This window comes from Urocampus carinirostris, chromosome 13 (assembly GCF_059441175.1).
Source record: "Urocampus carinirostris isolate Australia breed hairy pipefish chromosome 13, RoL_Ucar_1.0, whole genome shotgun sequence".
Lineage (NCBI taxonomy): Eukaryota > Metazoa > Chordata > Actinopteri > Syngnathiformes > Syngnathidae > Urocampus > Urocampus carinirostris.
Genome location: NC_142361.1, coordinates 23,586,030 through 23,612,916, shown reverse-complemented (window position 1 = coordinate 23,612,916; position 26,887 = coordinate 23,586,030). Strand labels below are relative to the sequence as shown.

Genomic DNA, 26,887 nt, shown 5'->3' with positions numbered 1-26,887 from the left:
TATATTATAGTAATATATAATTATAAATGGTGTTTTTCGGGACTTGGTTCCTGACACAAATTGTACAATATTCTGCTTAGTTTCATGGTTGGTTTCATGGTTGGTATTAGTTTCATGGTTGGTATTACCAATTTTCAAACATTTTCGAGACTAAATCCTCCATATTTTTCATCCAATTCTCGCCATTTCAATACTGAACTATTCAGCATAGTAATTTCTTCAGGGTTTGCAATTTTTGAACAGTTTACCCGTACTTCCACATCCTAAATTCCATTCGCTTCGATTGAAGATTTCAAAGTAAACCGTTTTCATCCTTTCACCCTAATTTTATTATTTTAAAAATATTTTTGTTTTATTTTGTTGACTAGCTGTTGGAGAACAGATCAAGCTTTATTTACATGGAGCATCTTACAACAATAGCAGCGATGGATAGCCTGCAATAGGCTGCATCTAAGTGGCTAACTTGAGTGGCTAAAGAAGGAAACAAAAAAAGCCAGATACTTGAATCACAGGACTTGGCTACATTTACCTGCATGAACAGCCTTGGAAGGCGAGTGACACAGAAGGACAAAGCAGGAGCAGGAAATAATAGCGGCGAGCCGTAATATGTAGCCAAGTGGCTAACATGAGTGGCAAGAGAAGGAAAAAATGGGGGGGGGAAGAGGCTGGAATAACAAGAAAAAGACATGTTTGCTTGCCCAACTAGCTGTGAAGGTGAGTGACATTGAAGGATGGAGCTGGAGAAATCAATAATAGCAGCAAGTGTTGAACCATAGCCTGCAGCCAAGTGGGTTTCATTAGTGGCTAGAGAAGGAAACAGTGTTGTAAAGAGTCAAAGATGAAACTGTAATCCCAGGACTAGATCATTATCACATACAGGGCTCAGCTGTGGAAGCCAAGGGGTTCTTAAGTGCTAAAAGTAACACCAGGACAAGCTACCTTATAAAAGAATGGTCCTACAGGCTTCTGTAGTAGTAAGATGGCGGCAAAAAATGTCTCCGTGCTCAAGTTGTGTAATACAATTACACATTTCTGAAACAAAAACCATGTTTATGGAATAGTGCATGTGTTTATGCTTATTATTTCACTTAATAGCGCTTGATTTCAATGAATGAAATGTTTTACACCACTAGGGGCGCTATTTAATACACACTGGGGTGTTAAGAACAACAGATGAGTTTTCTGCCAGAGAAAGTGACATCATTGAAAGTAAAATGGGGCCTCCCTGTTGCAAAGGATGGGTGGGTCTTTCTCTTAAAAAATCAGAACTTCGGGGATTACACAAATCCAGGTTTAATAATCTTTTAATTCCTCTTTTATATGCATTGAGTTGTTGAGGTTACACAGTGAGGATACCAATAAGGTCCATTCCACAATTGGCAAGTTCTTGTGGTCCGAGTGAATGTTGAAAATCCACCTCAACTTCCCTTTTTTATCTTTTTCCAAGAGAAAAAAAGTCAGCCTCTCCTTCCGTCATGGTGTCCCGACAAGGCAGAAGCGAAACCGCAGCTGCAGGCTGCAGCTTGTCCAAGCAAAAGTTCAACACACAAAAACTTTCAAGACACACCCAAAATAAATCGGGCAAGATTTCCCATCTTGTGAGAACCATTTTCACATTCAGGACTGGATATAGTTGATATTGTTTCGGTGATTTTCAATAATTGACACATACAACTAATAAATTGTTATACAGTAGATCCCGGGATACAAAATCAATATGTTTAGGAGAGATGATTTTAGAGTAAAAGTGCTGTATAGTGTTGAAACCCATGGTAAGTTAAACTCACAAGATGGAACATATCAAGTGATTTATGTGTACTATAAATGTTATGTCATTCAAAAATGTTACTTTATTTACCTTTGCTGTGAGGAGATTTGAACTGGTCAAGTGGAGTAACATATGGATGCAGAAGGGGGGAGATGACAGAGAAAATAAAAATGATTTCAAACCTTTTTCAAGGATTGTAATTCCTTAGAATATTTGCTTCAATTGCCTTCTTATTTTCCAATAATAGTCCTGATCATCAATTGGTTATGGGCAAGCAACTTAGCGAAGGTAACCATCTTCATATTTCTGGATAACCGCAAGCTTGTTCTCAAAGATATCATGCTTTGCTTCTACCTTTAGCATTACTGCTAATAAATACAATGCAATACATTTGTATTGTTTTGCAGCCTTTACAAAGCACTCAAGATTCTGAATCGAATGAAGGGAAAGGCATTGTGGGAAGGAGTTAAGCCAATAACAGAACTGCCAAATATTCAAAATCGTAATTCAGAATGAAGAGAATTTTGGTACAAAAATAACTTAACTACATTTGAAAGTTAAATTTCTTGGTTTGAAAGTCTTAAGACAATGGTATCACTTAAAAAACACTGCAAAATTAATTTATTCCTCTTTATAGCACTCTTTGGTTAAAGTTGCACTGGGAATGTATCTTACTAGTCTTTGTATTTAGACCAAGAGTACCAAATAGAAGGCAAAAACGAGCATTGCTGGATTTCTTTTCAATTTCATTAGTTTCAAGAAAATGGTCATTTGCGATTTGTTGCAAACTAGCGTAGTAAACTATGTAATATTCTCATTATTCGGTTGATCTGCCATAGCTCATTGGAATTTTCATGATGCTGTTACGTAAACCAATAACAGACCAGGATTTTATTTGAGGTCGATCAATAGCAGACAAGCATCTTCGTTACGTAATTTGAGGTCATATGAACAGCCCTAGATTGGAATTTTGTATGTTTTTGGGAACGGGACGTCTTATAGTGGGGAAAATGCCATAAAAAGGGGCGATAACACCCCCCCTCCAATCTTATTCCACACCGTGAAGTGAAAATGTTATAAGGTGGGGATGCTGTATCCTGGGGATCTACTGTATAAGTATTCTTTAAAATTAGTCAACTTACAATACATTTCACATATTCGTATTGAAATCTTTCCAAGCTTATACATTTTCTCCCATGTAAACAGTTAATCAGTCAGAGGTTCTTGGCGGACTTTGTTGTTTGACTCCATAACAAAAAGAAAAAAATAGTGAAAAGTTCAAGTGTTTAATGATTATTGCAAGCCCTTTTTTGCTCGCATTAAAGGTGTGGAATATTAAAGATCACAAAAATGGACTAAACACAAAGGCCTATTGGTCTCGGAAACGGTAAACTTGATCCATTTTCTGCAATCGGTTCTGAAACGGCCATACGAGCCCTGAAGAAGCGGAAGTTCTTCAGAGGAATTGCTCGTGATCTGGTTTCCGTGACGTGCTTCTGGTGGGCTCCACCGTATCTTCAAGGTGCTCCCAAATGAAGCCAGTGTTAGTGCAGCGCTAGCGTCCTTTGTTCTTCTTAGCATTAGCCTGTGGAAGATATAAATTTCAGATTTGCAACACGCGAAACGTCCCCTGTTAGAGACCGGGTGGAAACATTAGGTGGCCCTGGAGAAGGATAGGCGCCAACAGGCTGTACTTGCCTAAGACACACCACAGGAAATGGTGCCATTATGAACTGTTGTGAAAAGCACGTACTTTGTGTGTTACAATCAGTCAATTAGTTGGTGCTAAGATACATGCGGCGAATCTACGACTCTTATTATTTTACTTTGGTGACTATGTAAGTGTGACTTGTTTGTTGCATCATCATCATCAGTTCCCTACCTTCTCCTGTTTAATGGTCACTAATCACTCTCCTGTCCAATAAAAACCACCAAAATACGCATTAAAAAGGGAAGAGAAAGACTAGAATGTATTATGTCAGCATAACATTACTTAAAGTAGAATAAACTTCAAGTGGCAGTGTGTAATATTCAGGGTTGGGTAGGGTTAGTTTAACTGGATTACTTTCAATTATTTTGGATTACTCCAATACCAAATATGCTAATAAAAGACAAAAGAAAGTAAATATGAATAAAATTACTACATTTTGTGCAGGCTTGGGGAGTAAGAATGCATGGAACGGCAAAAATGATGTTGGCAAGCTGTTTGGACTTATTTTCATTTTGTTGCTGTCGCATCTTATGTTAGTTTTGCCGAAGATCAAAGAGATCAAAGCCAGGAGAGAAAGCTTACCACGTGTTGTGAGTCAGAATTTTATTTATATTTAGTTTCTTTTGTCTTTTATTAGCATATTTGGTATTGGAATAATCCGAAAGTAATTGAAAGTAATCCAGTTAAAGTAACCCTACCCAACCCTGATATTTGACGACTAGATGTAGCTGTTTTGTATTGTGCAACTGACAACAAGTGCTACAAACAAAAGGAAAATTATAAACTACGGAGAATCAAAGTGACCAAAATGCAACATTATATTAAATAAAAAAATATTGTTATAATTAAATTTGGTGTTTTAATTTCCCTCCCGGCAGCACGGCGGAGCAGTGGTTAGCGCTTGTGCGGCACAGTTCATGTCATGGGAACCTGTTGTGGGTTCGAATCCAGCTCCAGACTTCCTGTGCGGAGTTTGTATGTTCTCCCCGTGCTTGCGTGGGTTTCCTCCGGGCACTCCGGTTTCCTCCCACGTTCCAAAAATATGCATTTCAGGTGAATTGGCCGGTCCAAATTGTCCCTATGTGTGAATGAGCGAATGAGTTGTCTGTCCATGTGTGCCCTGCAATTGGCTGGCAACCAGTTCAGGGTGTCCCCTGCCCACTGCCCGGAGATGGCTGGGATGGGCTCCAGCCCCCCCGCGACCCTAATGAGGATAAGCGGTACGGCTGATGAGATGAGATGAATTTCCCTCCCCCAATTGTTACTTTCAGTGCATCCCTAAAAAAAAACTTAGGGTTATGGTTAGTAGTAAACATTGTACAGTGGGACCTCGCTACTTCGCGGTTCGACGTTCGCGGCTTCAGAGCTTCGTGGTTTGTAATGTTTAAAAAAATAAATAAATAAATAAATAAAAAAAAATTGAAGGGGCGTCGCTACTTCGCAGATTTTCACTTTTTGCGGGTGGTTTTGTTCCCCATTAACCGGGTCTAAAAAAATAATAATTAAAAAAAAATGAAAAACTTTTTTTTTTTTGAAGGTGCGCCGCTACTTCACGGATTTTCACTTATCGCGGGTGGTTTTGGTCCCCATTAACCGCGATAACCGAGGTCCCACTGTAATTCCTCTTTTATTTTGGTTAAATAATATACGAAAATATGCTATGTTGTCACTATAAATTCCCTCCCAACCCTTTTTTAGAACGTACTCTGTTGGCCCTTGCCAACAACAATAGTTAACTGGGGATAATGGATTGCGGCAATGGTGTTATTCATTTTAGGCGTAAATAAGAGAAAAAAACGAGCAGCCACTCATTATTACACAAATGTACTCTCTCAGCCCTTCGCTTTTAAAAATAGTTGACCTGGGATAATGGATAGCTTCCACAATTATGCATTTGATTTTTGCCAAGCCAGAATGGCACACTCTTTGACAAAGGTGCCTTCTGCCGGTCCCCACTAGCAGCATTATGGAATTGGGGATAATTTATCGTGTCCGCATGAGTGTAGTTCACTTTTTGGTGGAGGTCAGACAAAAATGGGCTATTTTGCTTGCAGCAAAAAGGCAATTGAGGATAATGGACCTCAGAATATTTTTCAACTTGTGATGCACTCAGGCCGAAAAGTACATAGCGCAAAGTAGGAAGTAGTCAAGTATATTGCATAAAATTACTCATAAATCCTCTTCAGGTGATACCAAATCATTTACAGTAATGTCCACAGGTCAAATAACAAAAATGACCACCCAAAAAATGAAACCGGATTCAAGAAAAAAGAAAAGAGCTACAAGTTACTGCGTTCTGAGTTCACAGCGTGCAAAAATCCTCCCCCGCATTTGTACGTTCCTTTCGGAATCTCGAAACACGCCAGCTCTGGTTTCCGGACTTCGGCTTGGGATCACACGCGTGTTCTGTCCTGCTGCGTGACAACCTGATCTCAAGCAAGCCGGAACACGCAAGTTAGCCAACAAACTCTTTTGACTTGATGACTTTTTCAGATGCTGCCAGCAGCAGGTGCCTTTCCAATCACACTCTGACGTGAGAACGCTGCTTCGCTTTTACAACGGCACGACTCGCAGCTTGAAAACTTGACTTAACTTTCTGAGAGACACTTTTATCACTCACTCTTTGGAGCTTTGCATTTGCCTTTAGAACAGAACTGTCTCGGCTCACGTAATTAGACACGATAAGTCAATAATAAATGTGGTGTTTGTAACTGCAAAATACTGCACTTGCTGACACCATCTTCTGGCTGAAATCATCATTACAGCCTCTGTCAAGTTACCTTTGTTTCGCCTGCAAGTATGTGAACAGGGTTGGGTAGGGTTACTTTAACTTACTAAATTACTAAATTTTGTGCAGACTTGGGGAGTAACGGAATACATGGACCGGCAAAAATGATGTTGGCAAGCTGTTTGGATTTATTTTCATTTGGTTTCTGTCGCATTTTATGTTAGTTTTGCCGGAGATCAAAGCCAGGAGCGAAAGCTAACCACGTGTTGTGAGTCATAATTTTATTCATATTTAGTTTCGTTTGTCTTTTATTAGCATATTTGGTATTGGAGTAATCCAAAAGTAATTAAAAGTAATCAAGTTAAAGTAACCCGACCCAACCCTGTATGTGAAATTATTAGACGCGCTCAAATAAACGGTTCCTTTTTCATCTTTTTTTTGGAGTTAGGGTTGGCATTTGGACTGTATTTAAAATAGTCCTTTTCTTACTTTCACAATTTTCATCCTAGACTAAAAGAAAACTGCAAACAGGCGCATGAAATGACTCCCCCTCACCAATACATTTTGATTTCAATTTGAAAAAAATATAAAAAGAATACAAATAAAATAAAAAACATTTTGTTTACCTAAGTATTTTAAATTGAATCAGTTATTACTAATTAGTAGATAAGATTTAATAAAGAGCACTACCAATCTAGGCATATTACACTAGACTTGACTTCAGATTTTTGCTAGTATTCTGTTGTTTATTTTCTTTCGTCAAATCGTTTGCTTCAACACACATGTTTTCCTTGCCTCCGCGATCTTCCGAAGAATTTCTCCGCCGTTTTTTTCGTGCCGGAATTATCCCAGCTCGTCCGTGTTAGATGTCGAAGTGTCCTTGGGTAAGACACTGTACCCCTAATACCGCCAATAAGCAGGTTAGCGCCTTACATGGCTGCAAGGCCGCTATTAGGAAATGTGGAGCACATTGTAAAGCGCTTTGGGAAGTCATTGACTTGAAAAGCGCTATATAAATGCAGATCATTTCATTTCATTTAATTCCCGTTGTTATCACTTTCTGCATTATGTTTCGACTTGTTACTGACACTGAAGGAATTACCAATTTTGTGTTGATTTTCACCTTATACTGACTGTTTTTCTGGAATCATACTTAACCTTCACTCGACGACAACCACCACAACAATGACGTCATCTCGAAGCAATGAGATCTCGTTTGCCGAGATTGGCGTGCAGACAAAAACTCGAACAGCGAGACCAAAATAACAATGGCGGATCTGCCTGACGAAAAGTTTGGAGCGCGATAAATCTTTGTCAAAAAGAATGTAATTGGGTAATAATGACAACTTTGTGTCAAAAAAGTTGCGTCCCGGGGACGCACGTTGATTTGACACCATGCGGCCCCAGGAAAAATGATGCGTCTATGACGCAGGGACGCGGGCAAACGAGAATACTGCCTCCTAAAAACATCTAAATTATTCGATTCATTCACCGTTTTAGTAAACCAAAATGTTGAAATGAGCAGAAATTCAGGATAGGAATTCAGAGCTTAGTTTTAATCCATTATAGCTGCTGCTGACAGCTAAAAAAAAAATTTTTTTTAAATGTAGTGTACCTTTCCGCCTAGTTTGAGGGTGTCGATCTCCTCCCTCTGTTTGCTGAGCGTCTCGTTCATACTACACAAATGGTCGCTCATCATGCTCAGTTGGTCTTCGTAGCTCCTCTTGGTCGTGCTCAGTTCGTCCTGCGTGACATGCGAATTTCAACTACGAGAAGTCGTTTGAATGCGATTTATCGGAAGAGGAACATTGTACCTGCAGGCGCGTGATGTTCTGACTGGCCCGTTTCGTCTCCTCCACGAAGGTCTCCCGCGCTTTCTCTGCGATGGCTAACCGTTTGGCCAAAGCGCGACACTACAAAGAAAAAGTCATGCCGTTTTTTCAGATGCTTTAAGTACTCATGCATTGGACAAAGCTGCACAAATCGATAAGTACGATTCAAAGAAAGAGCCAAATGTTACTCGTTGACCTTGATATTAGAATTGTGAAAACGTTAATTATTGTTGTCATTTTTTAGGAAAATGGAACTACTGTCACGAAAATAATTATATGTTCCAAGGATTTATACTTTTATCAAAGAGATACTAACAATGACTGCTGCACTACAAAAACAAAATAAATAATACTTACAGGGAGCAAAATGATAATTAAAAATAATAATAATAATAATAATAATATTAAAAAAACAAAAATGTATCTTGATTTGACAAACTAATTTTGCTCATTTTAATATTTTTTACGTACATGTATCATAATTTTTGCTATGAATATTATACAGAATATTTTTTTCTAACACACATACCAAAACAATGTTACTTAAATGAACCAAATGTATTAGTTAGAAGGTAATATTTTGCTGGTATTTACTATTATGATAGTTGCTGGTAAAGTGTGGAGTGTATTGTAAAGTGTTTTGGAGGTCCTCAGTGACTGCTAAAGTGCTATGTAAATGAAGCCCATTCACCAATTAATATAATTTCCTATTATGGGTAATCAAAATTAGCAATTTATTTTCTATAATGGAAAAAAACAATATTAAATAAAAAATTATATGTTATTATTTTTCTTGATTTACACTATTAGCAAGTTAAAAGTATCATTTTATGTGTACAAAACCTTTTTATATTTTGATTTTTGGGAGTCCTATCTTTTAGTTTTAAGTAAACAAATTAAGCTATGCAGTTTAATAAATCAGATACATTCATTGAAATGTTTTATATACATATATGTGTATAGTTGTGTACATTCAAATACATAGTGTATGTTTTCTAAATGTTCTCAACCCAAAAAATGTGTGCTGGTTAGGGATACTCGGGTAAAAATAGACATGTATTTCATACAGAGTATGCCACAAAAAAAGGTAGAGAACAGTTCGCTGACTTTGATGACTTTCCATCTTAAGCGGTTAATTTGCCCCAAAAGCATTCAAGTGATTTTGCAATACGTTTGAAGTGAATGCATCACCTCAGCGTGGAAATGCACGGCCTTGCTGTCTGAGAGCTGCAGCTGAGTGGTGAGCTCTCCCACTCTGCTCATGTAGTGAGTCTTTATCAGTTGCTCCCTGGACTCCTCGTCTCCCACCTGCAGAAAACATGCAACACTCATGCAATGTCGTACAACCTTTATCTGAGGAGAATATTTCCACTTCTTCATCAAGACACTCACTTGTTCTGTTGTGGAGACCGTGCACAACATGCCGACCTGAAGAAACAAAACTGTTAAATCACATGCAGTGGGAAAAATTAAGTCTTCAAATTGGCTGACGCTACTATCGGTGTGTGAGTGTGAGTGTGTGTTAATGGATGGGTGTGAAGCACATTGTGAAGCGCTTTGGGAGGTCTTCAGTGACTTGAAAAGGGCTATATATAAATGCAGATTATTTACATTTACAAAATGATATCCGCTGTATCGAGTAGATTCGTTTATTTTGAATTGTATTGTCTTACCAGGAAAACAAGTTAAACATGCTAAGGAAAAAAACATCTAGAGCCACAGTGGAACTTTACAAATAATCAACACAGCCCAGAAAATCATGAGCTGCTCCCTGCGCAGTCTGGGGAACATTATTATGCACTCCTCTCACTCCGGCCACCATCAAATTGACTTGCTGCCCTCTAGCAGAATCTAGAGGTCCCTTAAAACAATGATAAACATTTCAAAGAGTCATCCACACCGCCTAGAAATTCATAGGATGCGCTTTGCCCAGTCTGGAGGACATTATTGTCTCAACCCAGGAAAAACCTCATTGATTCGCTGTTTTTTAGCAGACGCTACAGGTCGCTTAAAACAAAACGGCCATCGCCTCTTTGTTAAAACAAGGATTCCGATTACAGTGGGTCATCAACACAGCCCAGAAAATCATAGGCTGCTTACTTCCCAGTCTGGAGAACATAACTAATGGCTCCTTTCTCCAAGCCAAGAACACAATTCTATTCTACTCTAGTAAAGCAATAATAATACAAAAGTGGGCAAATTAAAAAACAAGAAAAAAAAATGTCTGTTTAATTGTTTAAAAAAATTAAATAAAATCAAAACAGATCTAAATGATTGGCCCTAAACATCAGAGCAAGAAACTTTTACTCATACTGCAAGATTGTAAACCTAAAAAAATATATTAATAATTTGGGTATAATTATTGTCATTCTCTGCTCTTCGGACTTCAAAAACGGAGAGTCTGCCCATTTCACTCGAACAGGAAGTGTTGATGCATGCTTTAATCTTGTTTGGATTATTGTAATTCCTTACTCCTCAGGTCCCCCCAAAGGAATATTGCAAGCCTGGAACTGTTGCAACATCTCATTAACGATTGTAACAGTTTTTTTCTCTTTTTTGGGGTTGTGTATTTAATAACAGACACACTTAAGTTGCATTCGGTCTTCAAATAAATGTAGATTGTGGAGTGAGGATACCAGACTGGTGCACATGGTTTCTTTGGGAACAGTCTTCAAAGCAGTTTCTGTTTCCTCGCGATTCTGTGCCAGCGATCCGACGGCGGTCGTCGGGGACTCAAACCCAGATCCCAAAGCGGCGGCGGCGAGCTGCGCTTCCAGTTCCAAAATTCGCTGGTTCTCCTTTTCCAGACGCACCTTCCCCAGCTGAGCTTCTAACAGCCAGTGCTCTTTTTCCTGCTCCAGGCGAGCAATTTTCTCCTGACTCTGCTGCACCTGGAAAAAAAAATATAAATGGAAAGAGGAAGCTATCTTAGAAATATTTGCAGAAATTGATTCAAAGTTGTTCTACGGCAGTTTGACCAAAGGTTTGAGTCAATTGCATATTTTAAAAGTAATGGTTTAAATGCACTATTTTGTGAAAATATAAATAATTTATATGAATAGAATTTTATGGTCACCTGATTCATTTTAGTTCTTTGTCAATTATTATGTTTTTACTTATTAGAATGTCAAGTCAGGTCATGTTTGTTTGTATAGCCCTTAATCACAAAGAGTCTCAAAGGGCTGCAGAAACCAAAGATTATTGCAAACCACAGACTATTATGACGCCATACCCTGATCTAAAACCTACATGAGGGCAAAGAAAAACTCAAAAACCTCAACATGAGGAAAACCTTGAAAAGGGACTGCACATGAGGTAATCCCCCTTCCAGAATGACCAGGCTGCAATGGATGTTGCAATAACAAATAATACACAGATATTGTCAACATAAAATATAGGTTATTCATATGCTATAGAATAGAAGTGTGTTTTAAGCTTAGATTTAAACATTTCCACTGAGGTTGCAGATCGAATTTCAGGGAGAGGAGCATTCCACAGCACCGGGGCCCGAATGGAGAATGCTCTTGAACCTGGGGATCTCTTATGTCTACTTATTACTTTCATCTTTTATTTACTTAAGAATATATACATATAAAATGTATTTATTTATATGTATTGTTTATTACCTATTTTACTTCTATCATGATTATTTTTATTTTATTCAAAATGACAGCTGCACTACAAAAACAAAAAAATTGTCCAATTCTGAAGTAATTTTGCCAATTTTAAAAATAAGCTCTAACTTTCAAATCTTCAAAGTATGACAACACTTTTCCATTCACAAATAAGATTTTAAACTATTAAATAATATTTATTATTTGTTTTTCTAACTGGAGAAAAACAGAAAATATTTTTCAATTAATTCTAATTTCATATTATTTTTTAATCTTAGAATTACCATTTCCCATTTACTAATATTGTTCAATGCCAAACCTACAGAAAATAATTCACATCTGTAGCTGCGAATGATTTAAAATTTTGTTCCAATACATATTTTAAAACATATTTATAGCCAGCCATTTTGCAATTGATCTTGATCAAAAATGACATTAAAATTGTTCTCTTAACAATCAATCACAGCTTTGATTCAGAAAACAGGTGAATCCTGGTTTCGATGTCATTTTCATTTTAACAAGATGTAGCAAAATGGCCTCCTTCTTAGATAAATAACAATTTACAGTTGACAATACAAATGACCACATTTAAAATAAAATTGTGAAGACAATTTAGAGGTTGGTTGGCTTTACTTAACTTCATATGATTTTTCTACTTTTTTCCCCCTTGTGCCAGTCATGTTGCTGAGTTTGATGATTCGGGGTCTAGCTATTGACAAATTCTGCTGTGTTCTTGCAATCTTTTACCGGCCTTTTTCAGAGATTCTACACTAGCCGCTCAAGTTAGCCAGTAAACCAGCTCTGACACACTACAGCAATTGGTTCTTTTCAGCCGCTACGGCTGTATCCAGTTCCTCTTGTTAATGGCAAGGACTAACATACGATTTGATGTCCTGTCGGTGGCTGATATTCACATTTGCTCATGCAAGAAAATATTGAAGTAGGCTTTCACCAAATGAAAAAGAAATTAACACCAACCTGTTGAGTGAGGCCTTCTCTACTCTCAGTCGAACTTGTGAGTATCCGCTGATTGGAAAGCGCTTCCCTGTATGGGACGGACTGTGGCCTGGGCTATGGTAAAAATCACAAAAGTATTCCAAAAAATATGATCACACCTTCCTATTGCTATACATAGAGGATAGGGACGGTCACCTTTTTGATTGCATGAATATAGGCAGCTGCTTTTTTTTTGTTGGAAAGCATAATCTCAGCCTGCAATGGGTGAAAGTGTGTCGTGTGTCCTCTGGGACCGTATTCTGATGACGCGAAGAAATCCAGGTTGTTGCTGAAGAAGGTGGCAAGCTGCAAGGAACCGCAGATAGAAAATGGAAAAAAAGAAAGGGAAAAACAAAACCCAACCTTAATAACCCTGCGCACACCTGACACCAACCACGTGGGAATTTGGCGTCGGGACCTTTGGCAGCACAATGCCAGCGGTGACGTGCCATCGCACACCTAACTCGGTTTACAGCGGCGCGCATTTCTTCTCTCTCCCCCAAAGATGTCTACATTACATATTTTCGGATCGTGTTACTATGCAAAATAGCGACTAATATATAGTTTAATAGCAATTACAAATAGAGACGCTCTCCTACTTACGAACATTCGAGTTACGGATAACGGTAGATAGGTACACTTTTTCGAGGTGTCGAAAAATATCCGGACATTGCTGTAAGTTAGATTTTGTATTGTGCACCTTTTTCAGAGTACAGGACAGTATTGTAGTGCTTCTTTCTGCCACTACCGGTGTGTGGCGCTGTGAAAGCTCACCCAGCATCCACCCCGAAGAAGAAATACAACTTCCTCTTCCTAGTTTGGGTGTAAACTTTCTATACTGTATCTCCAGCGTGCTAAGAAATTTAAACAATTTTCATTGTTTAATATTTCGCGCATCTATTCAATATGGTTGGTGTAAAGTGTAAAGAAGAGGCGAGTCGTTTCAATTGAAATGAAAGTGGAATAAGAAAGCTTAATGCGGTTGAGAAAATGGTTGGATCTCTTTTTTAAGCCACTCCTTACCACGGAGGAGAAAGTCGCCTAACTGTTGAAGCTCATCTTCCAAAAGTAAGTTACACTTAACTTTATTTATCTTTATAGAATATATTATTTTATGAAATGTTTATTTTTTAGTACAAAACAATACAGGTTACTCATACAAGCCTTAAACGTACTTATATAAACCTTAAACATACATTCCATCCAAAATATAGCATTAAAGTGACTTACACACAAATTCAACTTGCTAACGATCGTCTGGAACGTATCTGTTCGTAAGTAGGGGAGCGTCTGTACATTATTTACTAAAGCGCTGAAAGTAAATGCGAATGAGGGCTTGGTTGCGAAAAATTGGGAGCCTAATATTTGACAGTGCTAATGTCAACAGACTCATGGAGGGGGGGCTTAAGCAGCCACTTAAGGTTGAAGGGGTGGGAGAGCTCACCATTCAGCTGCAGTTAAAACAATATATTTTTGATGCATGATGAGTTTTATTTCCTACCTATACCAATAACTGATAACATCCTGCTTCTGGAAACCGATACCGATGACGCACCAAAATCAAGTTATTCTTCTGTGCGTCTTTAGTTTTGTTTTCTTAGACAACGTCACTAACCAGCTCAGTAGCCTAGATGGTAAGGCGCCCGCTTTGAGACTGGGAGGTCGGTGGTTCGCGCCCCGGCCGAGTCATTCCTAAGACTTAAAAAGTGGTCGGCGGCGCCCTCTGTTGGCTGCGGCTGCATCGGCTCGCTACAACGGGTCAGGTGCAATCGACATTTCGTTCTGTGTACATTGTTACACAGAATGACAATACACCTCCATGTTCGTTTAGCTCCTCAGTGGCTTTGCTTTGCCATTGCATTTTTGCTTGCATTAGTTTGGTCTAGATCAGGGGATGGTGTCATAAGAGACGGCTCAGCTAAAAAGTCTCTGTAGTGCGAAGTGGAAGGAGAAGAGGACGACGAGGTGAGCGGAGAAGATGAGGTAAAATTTTGGACTATTTGATAAAGTTTCAGGAGCGAGCAGAGAGAGTGGGAAAGGTGAGATGGCACAACATTCATTTGGACAGGTAACTTAAAATTAGTTTTACCTGGTTATATCAGTATCAGAAATTATTTTCCCCCCATTTTATTAACACTCCACTTATTGAAACATAAATATTTTGTTTGTTTGTTGTACATGATTCAATTGTTTGTTTGTTTGTACATGATTCAGATTGAATCGTTTCTTGTACATGATTCAATTGTTTGTTTGTACATGATTAAAATTGAATCGTTTCTCCGGCGCCGTCACGAATGGCAGCCACTCCAGCAGCTCCCGTGTTATTTTTCGATTGTTCTCAGTTATTTTCGATTGTTCTCAGCTTAGGGATGCTGCTGGAAAAGTGAATTTCCCTTCGGGGATGAATAAAGTATCTATCTATCTATCTATCTATCTACAAGGAAATTATTATTATTATTATTTAAAAGAAACAGCACAACAACCAACTGCGACTGCAAGTGTCCAGCAGATGGCACTAATACACCATAAACATTGTCAATACAAAAATAACCGTTGCAAGATATTTTTTTCAATTTTCGTAGTTTTCATTAAAAAAACAAAAGAATCGTCATTTGCAATAAACTGGCGTAAAAATAGGGAAACCTCGTAGTATTTTGTAGCACTGGAACCAGATTTTGGAGAAAATGCATATGATTATGTTTTTTGAACATGAAGTAAAATGTCATCACTTCTAAACATTAGCTCGAATACTAAATGCCACACTAGCCCTTGGCTAAGAAAACATATATCATTGTCAGAAAGGGGCATTATCCAAGCTGTTCACATTATTCGTTATCAAAATGAATAAAAAATATACAAATGCAGCATTTAGCCAATTACATGCACATTAGACAAATTGATGCCAGTTATGATTGTCTAAAGGAATAAAAAAAGATTACAATTTGCACACTACACTTTGTGTATGTCTAGTATAGAAAGGTAAAACGTTGTGTCATTATCAAGAAACTTGTTTAGCTGTCAATTTTAAATCAACAAGCTTAAAATTAAATCTGCATTCACGCACAAAGACATGTAAGGAATATGATAGGGGAATATATATATATATATATATATATATATATATATATATATATATATATTATATATGAAATCAAAAAAAATAAAACAAATTGACTTTAGTTGCTAAAGTTCAGAACCCTGTACTATCACAACAGCCTTTACGCATCCTGAGCCATGTGATTATGGACGAGCTCTCCGGTGCCTTCTAAGAAGGAATGTAAATGGATCTTTTTTGGGCGATATCTCAAGTGCCTCATCCACATTATGAAGAGGTAGAGAGGATACATGACCAAGTCGTGTTATTACTGCTTTAAAAGCAGTGCTTAAAATATATCATGAGGAACATAAATGCTTACGCGTGTCGGCAGAATGAATATCATAGCATGGCACCAAGTGACTAATTATCGGGGGTAAGGTTTTCTATCAAGCCAATAACAATGTCATATTTGGCCATTATTGGTTCTACAACTATCGTCCCGATTGTTATTGCGCATGCCTACAATTATGATTCTTCAATCTGAGAATATTCCCTTGGCACAACCGCCAGAATAATCATGATTCTAAAACAAAAAAAGGAATAGTTTCCCAGTGGCTGGAGCTGAGGAGCAGCTGCTAAAACTGTGATTCAGATAGTATCCTTGAGAATGTAACTGTCGGCCACCTGAGTTCTTCTCATAGTGGCGATTGAACATTATGAGAGATGATTGAAGGAACCGGTTGCTGATTGGCTCACCTTTCCTGTGCTGTTGGTGAGTGAGCCGAGGGAGCCCAGAAGACACTCTGTGGTGGTGAAGAGCTTCTGTGTGGTGGTGGGGAGCTCCTGCTCTAAACTGGACTTCTGGTTATAGTGCTTTGACATCTCTATTTGCACACAGATAAACGTAGAAGAGTCAGATGAGGAACCCAGACACTTTGGAACATATTTTAAACTTGTTGCACTTGACATGTTGAGTTATTATCGATTAATAAAACACAATATACCAATTAAACAAGCCGTGCAATCTGGAAAAATTGATTAATGAGGAATTGTGATAAGATTATGAAAAAACAATGCTCCATAATTCAGTCTAATCAAATCTTGTGAGTTTCCAAAAAATAGAGATAGTATGTGTGTTTTTGCCTATTGTTTCAATCAATAGTGTTTTATTTAAATGAAAGAAGTACTTTACACCATTACGGAGCGCTATAATATACACACTGAGGCTTTAGAGTATTTCTTCTGGGATTTCCACTCCAGTCCAAAGCCAGGTCAGTCAAGTCATGTTTATTTGTATAACCCTTAATCACAAGAAGTCTTAAAGGGCTGTCCAGACCACATATGTTTCAGTGGTTTAGTTGACGATTGAAAAATGATGTACTCAATAAAGGGAGGGGAAAAAGGGTTGTTGGATTACTTATATTTTAACGCTAGCTTTTGTGTTTCAGCTTATTGCATTCTAAAAATGACTTTCTAGCAAATTTATAAAAAATAATACTTTAAATAAACAAAATGATCCATCACACTACATAACTTTTCTTACTTGAATGTAAAATTTCAGTTAAAAATAAATTAAGAAGAATTTTAGGCCAAAAAGGGTGATCACACACCATATGTGACTTCCCTTAGGGGATGAATAAAGTATCTATCTATCTATCTATCTATCCATCTATCTATCTATATATCTTGTCACTAGTGTGTCTCGGAATTTTTTGCTAAAAAATGTGGCAAAACGTTTAAAAAAAGAAAAATAAGATCCCAAACTACATAATCTTTCTCGTTTTAATGATAAATTATGAGCTAAGAATAAAGTTAGACTAATTTTAACGAAAAGGGTGGTTGTACTACCTATATCTCTCCGCTAGATGGTGGTGTATCTCAAATTCTAGGATTCTAAGAATGGTTTTCTGGCGAAAACATAAAAAAACAATACTAAAAATGAACAAAACACGCTTATAAATGGTACAATTGCGCAAATTTAAAGTAAATTATAAAAGATTTGAGCCAATTGGGTATTTGTTGTGACGGTATATTGCCTAAAAAGGGCATATTTGACTTAACAATGACATGTATTCGTAAACTATATCTAATTTACCCACAAGTCTTTACGTCGAAACCGCTCTGTTACCTTTAATAACATCGTGAAGACTGTGTAAGCAAGCCGCTAAATGGGTGAAGACGGCAGTGGCGTTAGTTGGCGAGACACCGTCCTGACGAACACCTAGGATTATAAAAAGTGTTATAAATAAAATACAATTAAGAGACTTGAATAATTTAATTTCAACCTACTTGGAAACGTCAACAAGGTGATGTAATTCTGTAGCTTATCAAACACAGTGGTCATTCTTTTGATGTCATTCTGAAGTTCCTGATTCTTCACCATAAGGGCAGCGGTGCAAAGTGGAGTCTGGCACTCCTCCTCGAGGCTGGGAGAAGAATACACAATTATAAAATATACTACTCCACTTTCTTATCAAACACCGCTGACCTTTTCAGTTGATAAGGGAGAATCTTTTGCAAAAAACGAACATAAGTTGAGAAAATGTCGCTGAAGTTCTTCAGCTTGTCAACAGTCTCCTGGAAAGATGAAATTGTATTTTGAGTGGATGTTAAGATTGAGGATGCTCAGTGGAAGAAGCTCTCACCAGAACTGTGACCGTGTCCTCTGTAATACTTTGGTGAAATTGCAAGAAACTGTCCTCCAGGGGGCGCACGTACACAGCGTTTTCATGCAGATACTGAGAGAACTGGAAGAAGAAAAAGTTTATTTTCAATCGTAAAGTTGATTAAAAAAAAAAATTCTAATTACAGTAAACCCCCGTGATACATCATGATTCACTTCTGAAGTGGAGAAAGGTGAAATTATTGCATTGCGGGGTGCAAATCTAACGAAGTTAGCTAATGTGTTCAAAACTCCCGGCACCTCAGATAAAAACATTATAATACCATAATAGTATATAGTAAGTACTACTTATGTGTAGTACAGGTGCATATAATCAGACAACATAATCAATAGTCATGTAAAGGAAACATTTGATATACCTTTTGGTGTGACCTTACATGAGCTGGTACATTGACGTTAGTGGGTGGATGCAAAAGGAAGTGGATCCATCAGATTAAAATGAAAATGAATTTTAAAACTTCCACTTGCAGGGATTGGCATGCCCTTTGAGGGATTTGTAGCTTTAATAGTCTTCTTATTGTTAATAATAGTAACATGGCAGCCACTCCAGCAGCTCCCGTGTTATTTTCGATTGTTCTCGATTGTTCTCAGCTCAGGGATGCTGCTGGAAATGTGAATTTCCCTTCGGGGATGAACAAAGTATCTATCTATCTATCTATCTATCTATCATATTGCTGAGCGAAGGATTGGTGCACATTCTTTTATTTTCTGTATTTTCTGCAAGGGTCATTTCCATAGTTATCGTGTATTTGCTTCTCCCTTTTAGCATCACTGCAAGACTCTGTAGAAGACCGGGCCTAAAAAAATCCAGCCCGACCCGGACTGCGAGCATAAAAACCCAAACCTGACCGATTAACTTGATTTGAGTGACCAAGCACGGGGTAAACCCGAATTTTCACATCTTATTTGTGAGGACTGGGTATCGGGCCCAAGATCTTACCTCTAAACCTTGGGAACTATAGTTAAACAAGTTAAATTTTGTTACAAGGCATTCTGAACTGAACAGAGAGAGAGAGAAAACATTGTGAAAAGGAGCTTAGCCAATAACATATCAGCATCTTCATGATGATGTAACACAGACCAATGGCAGACTATTATCTCAAAGATGTCGACCAATAGCAGACAGGCCTCTTAGCGACAAATGAGGCGTGTAACTCACAGAGTTATACGAATAAACAAGTCAAAGTTGACTTTTTTACGTTATTGGGCAGGCAAAGAATTTGTTTGTGATGTTGTATGATGGGGAAAATGCTGTAACAAGTGGTCAAAAAGGCCCTGATCTTATTCCACATGGTAACATGAAAATATTCTAAGGGAGGGACTCCGTAAGCTAGGGGGTCTACTGTAGATGCACCGTCTTCCTTACCTTCTGATTCAAAGGTGAAATGGGCTCAATGGAAGAGTCTAAAGGATAGATGTGGACCCTCTGCTCAGTGTAGGAATGGAAGTTAAGCAGACCGGCCACCAGGTCCTGAATGAAGCTCAAGGCTTGGCCTGCCACGTCTCGAGCTTTTAACTGGATTTCGGACAAAAACATATCCAACAAATCGGGTTATGTACTAAACCAAACAAACAAAAAATGCTAGCATTCGATTCAAACCCACCTGATGCCTTCGATTGTGGGCCGGCACGTTTAGATTGTTGTAGTCGTTAAATTCTGTAGATATGGCAGAACAAGAATATATATTTGAGGTTTTGAGTTTTTCCTTGCCCTCATGTAGGCTTCAGAGCAGGGGATGTTGAAATAACAATCTGGAGTTTGCCAGACTCCATGTAATAAAGGGCTATACAAATAAACATGACTTTACTTGACTATGTGCAATAAACAAATGAATAGATAAAAAAAAGAATAAACGGACAGTTATTTCCTCTCTGTTCATCAGAAAAGCAAGGTTACAATCAGTTCAAGAAACCATAAATTAATTTGGATACATTCAGAGCAGCTGAAAACGGCAAATAGCTTAAGTTGGTCAGAGCTGGTGTGAATGGCTAACGGTAATGGCTAGCTAAGGACACCAGTAAAATTGATTTGAGGATTTTGAACTGCTTGTGACCTGATTTCTGGGATGGACATGGAGATTTTTTTTTAATCATTTTACATGACTGGGATTTATTTCTAACCCGTCATGTTGAATAAATGTTTTTCTTGATTTTTAGTGTCTTTTCTTTTTCAAGAAGGTAGCTATGGATCCGAGAGATGCCGGCATACTCACTGGTGTCGTTAAAGGGCACTTTTTCCTGGATGACGCTACTGTTTTGCTTCAGTTGTCGGTTGAGTTCTGCCTGGCATCGTTTTAACTGTTGCTGACTGCGCAAACAAAAATAATGCAACTGAGAAATGAATTTACAGTAGACCCCCTGGACAATTTCACTTCACTGTGTTTTTTCACTCTTGTATACGGCATTTTCCCCACTATTCGACATCAACAACAAATTTGTGTGTATGTCGTTAGATCTCTAAGATGCCTGTTTGCTATTGGTCAACATCATATAAGATGCGTGTCGGCTATTGGTTGACTCATGGCCTCTTCCAATGCCGATATGCTATAAAGTGAATGTCATCGTACAATGCTTTTCTCTCACTTTGTTTCGTTCAGAAGCTTAGTCAAATGGCAATACAATACTGTATTTTTCTAGATTGTATATCACCCAGAGTGACTCAGTTAAAAAATGTAGGTGTCATATCTGACCCTAATCTGTCCTTTCAAGCACACATTAAGAATATTACTAGAACAGCTTTTATGCCATCTTCGCAACATTGCCAAAATTCGCCCTATGCTGTCTCAGTCGGATGCGGAGATTATAATTCACGTGTTTGTTACCTCTCGTACCGATTACTGTAATGCACTACACTCTGGTCTCCCAAAGTCCAAAATCAAGAGACTTTAGCTGGTACAAAATGCTGCAGCGAGGCTTTTAACTAAGACAAGAAAGTTTGATCACATGACTCCGATTTTAGCTAGCCTGCATTGGCACTCTGTTAGCTTAAAATTGCCAAAATGTGATTTTGAGTTTCTGTTGGTGGTAAACAAAATCATGCATGGTCTTGCTCCCTCATATCTTTCAGATTGAATTTCCCCCTATGTTCAGTCCGGAGCTTTCGCTCTGAAAATGCTGGTCTACGAGTGATCCCAAGAGCCAAGAAGAGATCCCCAGGGTCGAGACCGTTCTCCATTCGGGCCCCAGTGCTATGGAATGCTCTCCCCCCTGAGATTCGATCTGCAACCTCAGTGGAATTGTTTGAATCTAATCTTAAAGCACACCTCTATTCTATCGCATATGAATAACATATATTTGATGTTGACAATATCTGTTTATTATTTGTTATTGCAACATCCATTGCAGCTTGGTCATCCTGGAAGAGGGATTACCTCATGTGCAGTCCCTTCTAAGGTTTCTTCATTTTCCTCATGTTGAGGTTTTTTAGTTTTTCCTTGCCCTCATGTAGGTTTTAGATCAGGGGATTGTGTAATAATAATCTGTGGTTTGCAATAATCTGTGGTCTGTGCAGCCCTTTGAGACTTTTTGTGATTAAGAGCTATACAAATAAACATGACTTGACTTGACTATTTATTTGCTAAGGGTCCGAAGGCTTACAGTGATGCCAAAGAGAGAAGCAGAAGCATGATAAGCATGCAAATAAAGGTTGAGTTTATCCAGAAAACACATTAAGTGACTAGTTTAGACTCTTAAACTATAGACCAGGTGTCGGGAACCTAAGAAGTCGGGTATCTAAAGAGCATACTTCAACTACAGTTTACAGTCAAGGTGTCACACCAACAGACCCCGTTTTGGCTGTACATTGCTTAGGAACCCTTTATATGGAAGCTTATTAAACAGGTTATGTTCACTGTTGTGTGTTATGATGAAAATCCTCCCAGAAACGTCAGCCAAGAACTAAGAGTAATTTATCTGGGTGAGTGGTAGGAATGAGCAGAGCTATACACACAGAACACACATCACCCCCTCACCGAGCGCTGTCCGCACCGAAGGTTTGCAGTGTTTTGTGACATTTTTACAAAAGAACTCTGCTTGCACCTTGTTTTGAAACCTTTATACATGAAAAAGGTGAGCCTCAACGATCTTAAGTAATTGTGGGAGGGAGACAGGTTTAAAGTGGTGTATAGGTTGATATGTGACATGTGTGGCTCTGGCATTATTTTTATTTCATAATTTTCATCAAATCAACTAACGTCACACAGTGAAATAAAATGCGCTGAAAATTCACATTTTGTCTCGGGATCAGGTTTGGCAGTTTTGCTGAAATTTCTCTAAAAATATATGATATTGCTCTAAAAAAAAAAATCGAAATATTTTGCTATGATGACACTTTGGGTCAAAAAGGTTTTCGACCCCTGGTATAGAATATTTTGTAATTTTAATGTTCTTATCTGAGATACCGCAGGTTTGGAACACATTGGATACGCATTGCCATAGATTTCTATTCCGCTATTCGGTAATTTCACTTTGTGATGTACACCTCAGAACGAATAAATGCCGCATCTCGGGTTTCTACAGTACAACCTTTAAAAAAAAAACTACATACATACCACTCCTCTGTTCTTATCCGGCAATCTTTTCCCTCTCTCTCCAACGTCTGCGTTTTAACCTTAAAATTAGGACAGAAATATAATAACATCTGTTTACGGTTGTCTTATAAAATGACATTTTTGTGCACTTTACCTCCAAGCGCGCTTTGTCACTCTGCAGCCTTTCGATGGTTTCAGTGTACTTAGCAGTGAGTCCGTCCACAAGCGTCTGGTGATGCTGAGACTCGCGCTCAAACGTCTCCAGACGGGCCCTCATCTCCGCCTCTTGCTTCTTGTGCTGCTCGTCAGCCTCGTAAAACTAAAGAAAATTTAATTAATGACCTGCATGTTAAAAGAAAAAGGTTTGTTGCATGTTACTTGAATATGAAGCCTCTCGTTTTCTTCAATCTTTTTCTGCAGGTCTTCGTCGAAAACGTTCTGTGTCCGCACAGTGTGGTGTGAAGGAGAATCTCCTTTATTCTGGAGATGGATTTTAGAATATATTTAAATACACAACAAAAAAATAAATGAATAAATAGTACAATTTGAAAAAAAAATTAAAACACATAAACAAGAAAGCAAATAAAAAAGGAAAAGAAGAAAATTGTCTGTTTTTATTACATTTTTTAAATAAACAGCAAATAATAAAAATTTGAAATAATCAATCAAATGTAAAGAAGGGAAAATTGTAAGATTAATAAAACAAAAAACAAAAAGAAGAGTGAAAAAGAAAGAAAAAAAGAGAATTGTATAAATGTGTTTATATTTCCTTAAATAAAAAATAAATTTAAAAAATCATTAATGGATAAAATTGAAAAAAAACATAGGCAAAACTTTAAGCGTAATAAGAAAAAACCCAACTTGAAAATAAAATTTGTTTTTTTTTTCAATTGTTGCTATTTATGGCTATGTTGGTGCAACAAGAGTTTGCAGAACTATCTCTAAAAATTAGACCAGATTAGATGAAGTTCCTCATTTTCTGCAATGCAATTAAAAAAATATGCATTGCATGTATTTATTGTTTTAATATTGCCAATTAGGGAGAAAACTCAAATATCCCATCTCAAAATGTTAGAATACTAGTATGCTGCAAACCATAATCAACAATTTTAATAAAATAAAAGGCTCACAATGTTACATTTGATTTGTAATAAATCCAGAATGTAGGATGTGATTTTTAAAAAATATATTACAAAAAAACAGAAAACATTATTTTCATTTTCTTTGACAGTCCCGTAGTTTTTTTTTTTCGATAGTTATACACAGTCACCTTGACCCTTTTGCCCTTGGCTTCACTCGTGGCAAGCTCGTCTTGGAGAAGCTCCACTCGCTTGGCCAACTGCTGGTTCCGAAAGCTGAGGCTGTCCATCTCTTGTTCCTGCTTCCTCAGACTCTGATCCCTCTGCTTCATTTGTTCCTGAAGACCGAAAAACATGCTTTGAAGTAAGAGAACAGTTTCAGAAAATGTTGATTTACCCTCGTATCCATATATCAAAAATACAAAAGTCAACACAACAAAGTAGGTCCCATTTCAACATATTAAGAGCCAAAAATGAATCAAGATGTTTACAGTGGTGTTTCATTTTAGTTTTTAAGTGACTTTACTTTGAGGGAAGCCGAGTTGGCCTGCTCATCAACGACAGCCTTTTTCAGCACCTGGTTCTGGGCACGAAGCTGTGGAAATATACACAACAGTGATACAAAAAAAAAATGTTACGTCTTTACTGGGCTTCGTTATATTAAAAAAGAACAATATTAGTAGGATAACTGTTTGTGAGGTACATGAGAGTCAGCACTTCCTGAGAGGGAATAGTTTTTAACAGGGAAATAGGTCAAATAAACAGGAAACCATACAGAGTGACCAATGGCCATGCAGTCACCTGACAAGAAACAAAGGGCACTTAAGAAGAAAAAATATTTAGGCAATCAATTTTGACCATGTGTGCAAGATATCAAGACACTGAAAGACTAATTTGATTGAGTTTATCAGTATTATCATAAATAACATTGTCTTAATAATAACATAACATATATTATAAAAAAGGGCTGTCATTCTAAACATGATTTCTACAATAGCATAACAAGATGCAATTGATATTAGTACTAACCAGGGGTCAGCAACCTTAAAGCTGAGAGCTACTGGTTTGTAAAAGATTAGCGTAAAGTTTGATGTGATTCCTGTGTTTTTACCAAGTTATTATGAGGTTGAAATTATTAAAAGTGGGCTCAGGTAACCATTGATTTACATTGTTGACTCATTTTTTGAATTATTTAGGTTTTTTAAATTTATTTATTTAAAGACACGGATCAGGTCAATTATTTCTAAATACAGTTCCTAGAAAAATCAAAAATGACCCATAAAAGGGGAGCTATTTTAAGACCCAAAACACAGGCTACTCAGCTTTTCTTAGAGGGGGCCACTAGCACCACATTGGTGACCCCTGAGTTTAGCCCTTTCAACATGAACCAAAATCATTCTAAAAAAGATCATGTTTATGAGGTCTATGTCAATATAACACCCCATTGTTGTCTTGAAAACAACGTTATTTCAACTTTCACTTATAGTGCAAAAGAAGACAGTGTTTTTTTTTAAATGTCTTTAAGTCTTTCAAACATCTTTTCTCACAGTGTTTTGCTGAGTCAGTGTGAAATGAAGACAAGAGGCTTTTAAAAATAAATAGAAAAAATACTTTACAAATTTACACAAGGTTTGACATTTAGTTTAGGGTTATTTGAATATGCGCTCACATCGTCTAAAAGTAGTATTTGTAGCGTGTTGAAAAGACCATAGATCTTTGACTTCACAATCAAAAGATATGTCTTTTAGACAGAACTTTGGTGTCATTTTAATGTCTTTTGCAGTTGGTTTGCTAAAATTGCGTGAAAATGTAAATCTTGAGTAGTAGTTAGATGGGAAAAATAATCACATTTTAATATAATGGTCGTTATTAATGGAAAGGATACTTTACCTTAGAGTACTCCTGCGCCAACCTGCTGTATTTGGTCTGCAGATCCGTGACATTAGCCATGGTTCCTTCAAACCTTTTTCAGATTATTTTCCACTCTTATTCTGCAAAAAATCTCCACCTTGCACGAAACTAAATCAGATTACCAAAACAATAACGATCGCTTCCTTGCTGCACGACAATACGTCATTGGCAGTAAGCGCATCGTTGAGAAGTTGGATATATTATTCGCGGATAAAATAAACGTTGGCAGTTATCAGATTTACGCAATACTGCCGAAGGCGGATGTTATTCGGACGCCCAAAAGAAGTGTTGACGTTAGCATTTTCAGCTAGCAGGCTAACTAGTTAGCAAAGTAGCAAAACACAACCCCGGTGGTTTTCGAAAAACGTTCGTAAAGCCATTGCAGAGATTTCTGGCGAAATAACCTCCTTGAATGTAGTTAAATATTAAGTGTATTTGTTGATGTATAGGAAAATAAAGCCGTGACAAGACGCCAAATGTCTATAATACTTATTTTTTATTTTCATTATTCATCGGAGATTCGCCCCGGCAGAAGCACGGGGTCAGAGTTTAATGAAACGGTTTTCCAAGTGCGCCCTCTGGCGGATGGAGAAAAATGACGAAGGAAATATTTTAACTCACTTAAATTTTAAATGTTTTAAGTTTTGAGTATTTTCTTTTCTAATGATTATGTTTTTAGAACATATATTTTCTATAATTCTTTTACACAATTCTAGATTATCTCAAATTGATTATTAAAGAAATGGTTCTCAAATTGGATTTGGCTGGGTTGCTTTATTAAATATAGATATACAAAATAAGGGTTGCGTGCCAAAATCAGCTCACTGTATTGCATTAGAACCAGGTCCGACCTGCTCAAGTGAGTACGTAAGTAAGTAATTAATACGTAATCAAGTTTGTTTAAATTAAATATAAATAGAGTATGCGTCATTTTTCTTGCCAAAACAATGTGGTTTTATTTATTTTTTCAGAATTTCCGATTTTGGATCAAATACAAAT

At 37.5% G+C, this 26,887-nt stretch overlaps 1 protein-coding gene across 2 annotated transcripts; it reads right to left on the bottom strand.

Moving 5' to 3' along the window:
• Positions 1 to 1,286: 1,286 nt before the first annotated feature.
• On the bottom strand, positions 1,287 to 26,433 carry ppp1r21 (protein phosphatase 1, regulatory subunit 21). Of its 2 annotated transcripts, XM_088351544.1 has the most exons (22): positions 25,868 to 26,433; positions 24,504 to 24,572; positions 24,169 to 24,315; positions 23,277 to 23,378; positions 23,053 to 23,217; positions 22,920 to 22,978; positions 20,583 to 20,677; positions 19,974 to 20,026; positions 19,736 to 19,885; positions 18,332 to 18,433; positions 18,175 to 18,263; positions 17,976 to 18,112; positions 17,815 to 17,907; positions 16,443 to 16,570; positions 12,806 to 12,955; positions 12,632 to 12,724; positions 10,676 to 10,930; positions 9,432 to 9,467; positions 9,231 to 9,347; positions 8,022 to 8,120; positions 7,823 to 7,951; positions 1,287 to 3,353 (listed from the first exon to the last, which is right to left on the bottom strand). In XM_088351544.1, the coding sequence occupies exons 1-22, from the start codon at positions 25,925 to 25,927 to the stop codon at positions 3,324 to 3,326; spliced, it is 2,358 nt and encodes a 785-aa protein (XP_088207670.1). In that variant the 5' UTR covers positions 25,928 to 26,433; the 3' UTR covers positions 1,287 to 3,323. The 2 variants fall into 2 exon arrangements, with proteins under 2 accessions (XP_088207670.1, XP_088207671.1); XM_088351545.1 differs by lacking the exon at positions 24,504 to 24,572.
• Positions 26,434 to 26,887: the final 454 nt, after the last annotated feature.